Source organism: Convolutriloba macropyga, chromosome 7 (genome assembly GCF_964194025.1).
Source record: "Convolutriloba macropyga chromosome 7, txConMacr16.3, whole genome shotgun sequence".
Taxonomy (NCBI): domain Eukaryota; kingdom Metazoa; phylum Xenacoelomorpha; order Acoela; family Convolutidae; genus Convolutriloba; species Convolutriloba macropyga.
The window spans coordinates 73056935-73067061 of NC_134474.1; the positions used below are offsets into that span (position 1 = coordinate 73056935).

The 10127-nt window shown below is 36.4% G+C and overlaps 1 protein-coding gene across 1 annotated transcript in view; it reads right to left on the bottom strand.

Moving 5' to 3' along the window:
• Positions 1-1300: 1300 nt before the first annotated feature.
• Positions 1301-10127, bottom strand: part of LOC142343313 (mitofusin-1-like) — a 122229-nt gene continuing 113402 nt past the window's right edge. The window contains exons 15-16 of the mRNA XM_075395141.1: positions 4348-4482; positions 1301-1678 (exon numbers count right to left, since the gene is read on the bottom strand). Of these exons, the coding sequence (XP_075251256.1) occupies positions 1609-1678; positions 4348-4482 (205 nt within the window). The 3' untranslated portion in view covers positions 1301-1608. The remainder of the gene's footprint in view (positions 1679-4347; positions 4483-10127) is intronic.

A 10127-nucleotide genomic window follows, 5' to 3' on the forward strand; every position in this document is an offset into this window, starting at 1 on the left:
TTCGCTCGCTTAGAGAAAATTCTTTCACACATCAATTTCTCGCTCTCTCAAAAACAGCGGTATGAACAAAAACCACTCACTTTTCGTTCCGCTCTTCACTTTTGTTCAGCGCCAAAATCACTCCAAATTTTTTCACGCGTTTCATTTCCCGCTTCAAAAATCCCTCCAATAAAATTGATTAAAAAAAACATAGCAGGACAAGTCCTGACGTAGAATTCGAAGAATTTTCATTGACTAAACAGAAAAACTAGACCTAGAATGGGCTATGAGGGAATTGAGAGCATTTTTTAAAAAAATCAGATAAAAAAACAAAAAACAGAAAATCAATGTCAAAATGCCGCATGTGAACAAAAAAAAACCACTAGCGAGAAATGAAAATTTAATTCAAACAAAAAACTTGGTCTGGAATGAGCAGTAAATGGATTGGGAAAAAAATCCGATCCAAAAAATCGAAAAACAGTAACAATCAGAGTGAAATTGCCGCATGTGAACAAAAAACCACTACCGAGAAACCGATTTTTTGTTCAAACACCGTTTTCTCACTCTACTTTAAAATTAGAGCGAAAAAAATTCACGCCACAAAACCACTCGCTTTTTCGCTCCATTTCCTGTTTCGGCGTGACCAAAATCACTACTCCAATTTGACTTCAAATATCATGAAAATGTGTGAACAGATCTTAATAAAAAAAAGACAGCGCCCCAATACAATTCAAATTCTTTGAATTGTAAAAAGGACTTCTCCAATACTCCTCTTCGAGTCGTAAAAAAGGACAGCGCCCCAATACAATTCAAATTCTTTGAATTGTAAAAAAACCAAGAGAAGGCCAATAATAGCCCCAGCTATCGCTGTGCGGCTATTAAAAAAGACCACAGTACTGATTTAAGTTCTGCTAAGTTCGTTTGAGAGCAATTAATCACTATAACTCCTCTTCGATTCACAAAAGACAGAGCACCAATACAGTCGTCCAAATAATTTAGATGCTGCAAAACGACTTAAAAGCAAACTTCAGTATAATAATGCGACTAATTGGGTGCGAAAAAGTTGAAACAGCTAGACGCTCTAGCGCTTCCAACAACAGCCTCGCTATCATTTCGCGGCTATTAATGATAGCTCGCTTAATCAATCGTGAACCTCTTGACAATTTCTGAAATCAAGATTACAGTTTAAAGATCCCGATCTGCTTTTCATGGCAAGATGCCCCCAACAAACAACTCATCTTCTCGATTACATCAAATTGCTAAATTGTGGGCTCTTCAATATTTTTCCCGTTTTATCTCAGTGTCTAAGAGACAAAAAAACTCCTTTATATATTATTATCAGTTTATCGCTTCATTGAAAAATAACAATAGTGCAATGCAAAATATTAAGTTTTCTGTCAACAAGTTAAATATATCTGTTGAAATAATTATCTCCAAATCACAATGGGTCTCCCTTGCTCGGCAAGGCTTAAGTCGAGTTAAGTAAATCATATCCCTTCCAACTATCGCTGGCTAGATCATTTCCATTTCGGTATAGTATCAGATGGCAGTAGATGTACGTGGGCGTGGGTGGGTTTCAGCTGATGAACAGGTTTTCGTTAATCCCTTGCTTGATAAACTGACCTCCCTTCACTGACCTGATTTGAGGAATCGTTGCAAAAATCCGGCAAACTGCAGCTCGTGATTGTGGAGTTTAGCACTAAAACAAATTTGATTTATCTCAAGATTAAATTTGGTGCCCCAAAAAGTTTTTGTTCCAACCCTTCAATAACATGGCGGGTTAACCAAAATGACCGTAACGTAAACGGGCGGAAAACATAAACGACTAGCATCGGAAGAATTGCTCTCGAACAACTAGAGGGAAATCTAATGCAGCTTGCTTCAATGGGGGGGGGGGGGGGGAGGGAGCCTAAAAAATAAGGGGGCTTCAAATGATGTCATATGTTGATATATGCAACTATAACCAATAATTAAATTTAAATGAAACCAATTTTGGCGGATTTTTTATTTGACTTTTGAGTAAGGAACTGCCGCCACTAAATTTCAGCTGCTTAAAATTGTGATTTTAGATCACTCAAAACAAAAAAGTCAAGGGCGCAGAAGTCACTGAAAAAGTCAAAAAGGTCAACCACAAATTTTTCATAAACAATAGCCGGTAGAATACCGGAAACGACTCGAAGAGTCGTGCAATATAAGCTCTAACTATACAGAAATTTCAAAAAAGTTCAGAAAACTTTGGCAAAATTTTTAGTTATTTGTGTGGGTTTGATAGGTAGCTGGTTTTGCCTGTAGTTTAGATAGATAGATGGGACTTGTAAGGGATCAACAATTCTCAAAATGAGATTTTCAGCTAGAAAGTCACCATCAGTTCCTATATACTATACATTAAAAACTAAACTACTGTTATAGTCCAATGTTCGAGAGCATAAGTCAACGTTCTAAAACAGATGTCAATGTTCGAAAACAAAAGTCAAAATTTCAAGTCATGAACAAGATCGCATCAGCCTGAAAAAACATAGCCGGTAGAATACCGGAAACGACTCGAATCGTCGTGCATTATAATCTCTAACCTAACCTTACCAAATTCAGACTATCAAAATAGACAAGAGAAAAAACAAAAGTAGCCCAACAAACCACATTAAAGTGTTTTAAAAATGCTGACAATTTTTTAGGTGCGGGGGGAGATAGGTGGGTGGGTGGGTAGATAGGTTGAGGAGGAGAGTAGTGCTGGGGTAGTTGCTGGGGGGTATATAGGTGAAGGGAGGGGGTAGTTTGAGGGGGTAGGTGGCGGGGGGGGGGGGAGGGGTAAGTTGGGGCGGGGGGGGGGGGGGGTAGGTAGGTAGGTGGTGGTGGTGGTGGTGGTGGTGGTGGGGGGGGGGGTAGATAGGTGTGTGGGAGGGTAGATAGGTTGGGGAGGTGGGTAGTCAAAAAATCTCAAAATGACCTCTTCACCTTGAACATTACCAGCAGTTCCTAATTACTATACATTACAATTGAAGCTACTGTTAAAGTCCAATGTTCGAAAACAGAAGTCGACAATCAAAAACGGAGGTAAATGCTCGAACAGAAAGAAGTCAAAATTCAAGTCATGAACAAACTTGCTTTCTGCTAAAAAAAACCTGTAGAATCTCAATACTCCTCTTCGAGTCGTAAAAACCTGTGGAATATACCAATACCCTTCTTCGAGTCTTCGTGTCAAATAGAAAGGTTCAACATAAACTAAGCAACCATCATTTGGTCTCGATTATTTGAATTAAAGTTAGTAAAGTTTAGTTTGAAATAGAGCTATGAAATTGGCTATCAAAAAACTAATCACTCAAATGAACATGGCAACTTGAAGCAATTCGAGAAAATTTAAGTCAGGGACAAAATATCATTTACAAATCTTTGATGAGAACAATTTAAACATAGCTGGCAGATTGCCAGAAAATAGCCGCAATAGATTCGTAGATCGGCAGTAAAAAAACAGTAAAAAAGACAGACCAAAAAAATTCGTCTTTTCATTGAAGGCTGATCTGTTATATTTTCATTTAAAATCTGTATAAGTTATTGCTGCCTCTATTAGCTGATCTCAAATAACCATCATTTAGAGTGACACACACCCATTTGACCTTATCTTTTTAAATTAAAGTAAATAAAAGTCAATTTCAAAGTGAGGAAGTCATTTTTGAGAGTGAGGTAAGTCAAGTGTGACCAAAAATTTAATCACGCGCATGAACAAAAGAACTCGCTCCACTAAGAGCAAAAAATGACGTCACACATGCATTTCAGTTGAAATTGCATGAACGAATGAACAAAAAGTGGCTGTGACGTCATATAGTCGTAACAAAAATCATGACGACGAAATAAAAAAAAACCAAGAGAAGGCCAATAATAGCCCCAGCTATCGCTGTGCGGCTATTAAAAAACAACCGACTAACGTCGGGCGAATTGCTCGCATTCAAACGGCTGTCGAACGTTTGGCTTCGTCAGTAGGCAGCAGCTGGTTTCAGGGAGATTAGTACAAGAGTGGGGAGTGTTGAGTATAACATGTTTAATTTATTCGACAAAATTTTACGCATGCTCTTTGAGTGTTAGCGAGAAACTCAAAATAAAATTTTAAGATTTTTAATATGAATTCAATTGACAAATTTTTAGTTTAAATATACATTGGTTTACAAAAAGCTATTGAAAGTGGCTGGGAAAGATTTGGTTCGTTTTTGTTTTTAAAATCTTGGGTCTAGGAGATAGGATATGCGGCTCTCAACCACAATGCCCGGGTTCGACTTCCGGTCTGGGAACTTTTGGATCTCTGAAGTAAAAAAACGTTTATTATAGTCTCAAAATAATTAAACTTGTGGCAACTCCGAATGAAGCAGGGCAACTAACATGTAGGTGGATGAAATATCAACGATATCATTGAGACTCTTGATGTTCTCCTCGCACAGCTCAATCTCCTTCCTTCCATCTATCAAAGAGGCATCCACGTCCACTTTCAGAGTCTCATACGTATTCTGCACGTCACTACACAAAAAACAAGGTAACTAATAAACTAACCTACAAGAATACCTCACATAAAACAAAAGTTGACGTTCAAACTGCAAAAATATGACCATGCGAATGAGCATCAACGTTTATATTTGTATAATGATCCTATTTTCAGTAAATCTGTTATGTTTCTGCATTAACTGAAAAAAAGTTCTGCACAGCTAGTTCGGATTATCAGCTAAATGGAAAAATGAGAAAATTTGCTTTACAATGAGCAGTTAAGGGACCAAGAGCAATAAATGAAAGCTCGAACTCATATAAAGCTACCACCTTTTAAGAGCAGCCACGTACCTAATTCATGATAAAAACAAAGCGTCTTAAATATTATTTAACTTTTCATACTCTTTATTATACAACTAATATATATACCTCTAATTTAAACCAAAAAAGAATTTACTTCCTGGACATGATTGAACATATACAGATATCAGATATATTTACCATGTCGCAATTGGATATGCACGGAATCCTGCTGATTCTCTATTGCAGCAAGCCCAATAATCAACTCAGAAACATTCAACGTTTTTCTTCAATTTTACTTGAAAAAAGGCACATTCAACGAGAGAAGATTTTGCTTCTGCTTTAAACCAAATGTTTTTCAATAAAACTCATAAATTACAATCTCAATACAGTGACACCGACTGTTCAAAGTTGAAAATGGTTGATACGAGAGTACATTTCAATAAAAAGTGGTGCCTTCTCATTTTTGTACACAATATCGTGACAGCAATAGAAAAAATAGACCGACTTACATTGGACGAATTGCTCTCGAACGACTGTAGATGCAAACAATTTAGAAGGGGGCATAGGCTCGAGAAAATTTTATGGTGCAAAAACTCCTGACTCATATGAGGCTCGAAGCAGCGACCTCTCGGATGGGAATCGATGACATTAATCGTATATACACGAGCTACATACATACAGTGAGCGCTCACAATCAGTTTTATTTTAAACAGACTTAATTTTTGAATTGCTCGCAATTGAAAACATAGCCAGCAGATTGCCGGAAAATAGCCGTGATAGACGCTTGTGGCGTTACATGAATTGAAAAAAACTATAGAAATAAAACAGACAGATCGACCACCAGTCCTTCAATAGACCACTACACTTTTTGGGTTAGCTTCGGACTGTCATTTTTATGAGACACATAAGCTCTAAGGAGAAAACCTTAATAGGGCTTTTCAAAATTAGGGTCTTTTCCGTTTGTGCCCCCTCAGCTTAGTGGGAGCATATTATTTGCACCCCCAGATGCACGTGCGGTATTTGGGGGACACACACGGAAAAGATCCCAAAATTAATATTCGAAACCAAAAACTCAAGACTCTAATAATCAAGAATTAGGGCATATATGTTTGGCACTACTTAGATGCACACTATTGACCTTTAATAAGTAAATGTTCATAAAATTTAAAGTTTCATAAGTGAGTTCAGAAGTCATTTTTTGAGTGAGGTAAGTCAATGAAAAAGTCAATTCCAAGAAGTCAGAGTAAGACTAAACAAAAAATCTGTTAGACGAAGTAAAAAAAATAGGAGCGCTATAATAGCCGCCTAGAATTGAGGACGCGGCTATTAATCAATTAAAAAATATTAAAGTTAAGCGCGAAGACAATATTCCAGAAGAAAACGGTCAAGCAAAAATTTCGTATACAAATACAACCATGTTTACAATAGTTGATTCAAACTTCGTTCGAGAGCAATTAAAATAAATAATTTCTGATCCAGAAAAATTTTGATTCAGCATAAGTAATCTGATCAACTGGAGTTTCAAAAATGCTTCAAAAACTAAATTCAGTAAAATATATTTTCAAAATAAATTTCTCTTTAGACGCAATTTGAGTAAAGGTTGATTTATTGCTTAAAACAGTTCACTGGATGCTCAATTATATCTACAATTCCAATCTTCACGTTTTATTTTTTCATCTATAACATAGCCGGCAGATTGCCGGAATAGCTGCGAAATAGACTTGCGTGCCGTAAAATACAGATGGAAAAAGATACAGAAGTGAGTTGATAATAGTTATCGCCGCCGCCTATAAAACTTACAAATTTATTTCAAAGGAAGTTGTTTTTGGGTGCAAAAAAAGTTTCCCTGTCGCGTCTCGAACCGGCGATCTCCGGATTAACAGCCAGTCGCCTTAACCACTCGGCTGACGGACCATACAATCTGTTTTCTTACAATCAACTTTGTTTTAGGAACAGATTCTGTTTCTGAATAACCGCAATTTAGGTCACGCAGAAAGCGTGAAATCAAGCGCGAAAAAGCCATTTAAGCAGTGACGAGACAGAATGTTCTAGAACAAATGTAAAACGAAAATGAAGCGTCAGACGACGAAACAAAAAAAACCAAGAGCACCGCAATATAGCTACGCTCAGCTTACAGCTTCGCAGCTATAAAAAACTCATTAAGTGTCATCCATCCGAGCTACGTCTCGTATAACCCCCAATCAATTAATGCGTTTGATGCTTTCATTTGCCGAGGATGGAGGCAGGTTTTTTCAACGGTAGGAGGCAGGTTTTTGGCTGCACGGGGCACTTACCACTTAGGGCCAGTACGATGTGCAGGGGTGGGGATTAGGGGTGAAATGAAGGGGGGTTGTGGGGGGTCAGCCTCTAAGAACCGCCCTTCACACCATAAGTATAGGTCTTCAAAACAGTTTCTGCGAATCACATACTTGGAGACAAGCGAGCTGAAAAGCTCTAAGAGCATTTAATGCCCACTGGGCGCCACCGGTTTATCCTTTTTTTGAGGACGAAAAGACATATGGTTCAGACAAAAAGTCGGTCGAGCGAAAAATAGCATAAAAAGACCTCTAAAGAACAGGACTAATCTAAAGAACAGGACTAATATAATTGCTACAAACTTCGTTTGATAGCTATTAATAAAGTACAATATTTCTTGCTTGCTGTTTTTGAGCATGTATTTAACTTCATTTTTGAAGCACGGGTTGCCGAAGCGAACAGCAAAAATTTCACTTCAGGGGGTTTACGATTGAACTCAGAGGTTTACGGTTGGAATTAAATTAATGATAATTCAACAAGGTTTTGAAGTATTTGTTCCGAAATGATCTAAAATTGTTTTCGAAGTTTTAAGTGCGCTAGCTTGTATTCAATTAGCGATTATTAGCACTTATTTACTATTCTCTATTCATCTATTACTTTTGCTTATAGACGGATCCGATGCTATCATGCCATTGGTATACTGAGTAAGTTCTTTCATCTACTCACAAAGCCAAACCATTATCTTTATTTTCAATTCAAACGTGTAATTTTTACTAATATAGCCAAAGGTTAAAAATTTACATGTTTATCTATAAAATTCAAATAACTTAGTATCCGTCTGAAAAATATACGGATAATTAATCTTTAATGTTTGGCTGTTCGTTGTTCAATTTATATTTATTGTATTCTATTTACGTTTTTATCTTACTTTTGAACCCGTTGCGCTTAGTTGCTCTGGGAGTTTATGCCCTTTTCGGACGCTTTTCAACAAAAAAGATCTGTCGCCATGCTGTTTGATTTTGTTTCCGTGAAATAAGTTGATTTGTTCTTCGGTTCCAGTCAATTTGCAAGTTGGCAGCACTTTTTAAAAGTTACAGATGTTCCCCAATGAATCAAGTCTGCATAATCATTAATGTAAAAATTAGCAGGTAAATGTTCCAAAATTTCGGTGTGGACACATCTTTGTGATAGAAGAGTTAACTCAATAGATTCACATTCTCGGAAGATAATTTATTTGCTTCAGGAATGGAAACAAACTTTGCAACAATGCAAGAGGACAAAAATTGCACAATTGACAACAGAAGGTTCGCAATGGAATAACTCAATAGAAAGAAATAGAGCGCGTCGCTGAAATTGTGTGAAATACTGGATCCGATGCGAACCTTTGGTATACAAAGTTTCGGTATACAAAGAAATTTAATGAATTTCTTCGTTATGAGCATCAATTGAGGAAGTTATGAGCAACAATTGAGCACAAGTTACCAAATTACACAGAAAAAAATGGAAATCAAATTTCCAAAACCAAGTCAACTATTAATATTCACCCACCCCTGTGTTTTTATGTCCCCCAATTTCAAATTGAGCTGTTAAATAGCTCGTTACTATGTAAAAAAAATAGCAAATGGGGCGTACACGTTATATAAAGCCAACCAAGCTTGCGAAACTGAACAGATCCTGATTCTGCTATAACCAAAAAATCGGATGGTTTTCTTTACAAAATCCCGAGGAATCAGGATAATTTTCTTCTTGTTATTGATATGAGTAGTTTAGTACCCATTTTTATTAGAGCAGTTACCGTTTTTTATTGATATTCACTATAAATAGCGCTCTTCAGAGATCAAAATGCTAATTTAAATTGAAAAGATATGACCAAAGCATTTTTCATTTGACTTTTAGAAGTAGATTTCCACGACAGCTAGTTCAGCAACAATTTTGCATAAAAAGACTACTTCAATAATTGCTCCCAAAGCAATTAAAAACATTAATAGAATTTTATACTGCAAATATTTTCCGAAACACGAATTTACAATTTATGATAAACTAACAGCATCGATAAGCTGTAGCGCCTCTGATCAGTTTTTCTATCTAAAATTGCTGAATACGATCAGCTAATGGATTAAACTTCCAAAAATGTTCATCTTTTGATTTAATTCTGTCTTTGAAAACTCTAGAACAAAAATGCCCCTATTGACCTGTGAGGTATCGAAGAAAAACTTAAGCTTCTGAAGAAATGTTAGTATTTTGTTCATCAAATATTTCAAATATCAATCTTGTACAGTTGTTATAGTGATATAGAGATGCACTTTCGAAAAACAATATTTCGGGGTTAACTTGAAACACCAAGTTTTAGGTTCATTTTCCAAAAAGAGTAGTGACCCATTTTTTTAAATTTAAAACACGTGTTTTAAAATATCTTTCTTACTCAGTAAATTAGTATTCCTATAAGGTTTTAAAATATTTGTAAGAAAAAACATACATGTGATCGAGCGAGAGATAGAGGGACTTTGAAAAATATATTCCTAGTTCCTATCCGCTACCCTACAGCTTGATCGAGTACATAACTGGCATTAAATCACCAACAATAGATTTGTTTGTTCAAATAGAAAAGCCGGAATAATGGTTAAACATAGCCGGCAGATTGCCGGAAAAAAGCTGCCGTTGACGCGCTTGATGCACATCGGGACTGAAACAGAAAAAGAAAAAAAGGAGACAAATTGACCGAATTTTTTTCTGTTTTTTTTTTCAGTGTCAAAAAGTGTTCTAATTTGGCGTGCAGTTTTAAAAACTATATTTAATTCAGCTTCTAAACTGAAAGCTATTAAGCGTAATACCGATATCAGCGAGCAAACACTCTAATGAACTTTGATAACCCAATTCTCAAGGACTTAATGACCGGGCTTTATCGGTGTATCCCGTCTCTTTTGATTTGGTCTTTTGACTTTGACCGTATTCGCTATATTGCGTAATTCAATGCGTGAAAGAATTAAAAATCCATTTAGTTGAAACAGTGAGAGGAGTAAGTCAGAAGTCAAACGTAAAAATCGTGACTTATGTGAAACGAAAAACGTAATCAAAAGCTAAAGCGAAATAAAAAAAACATAGCATGATAAGTCCTGACGTAC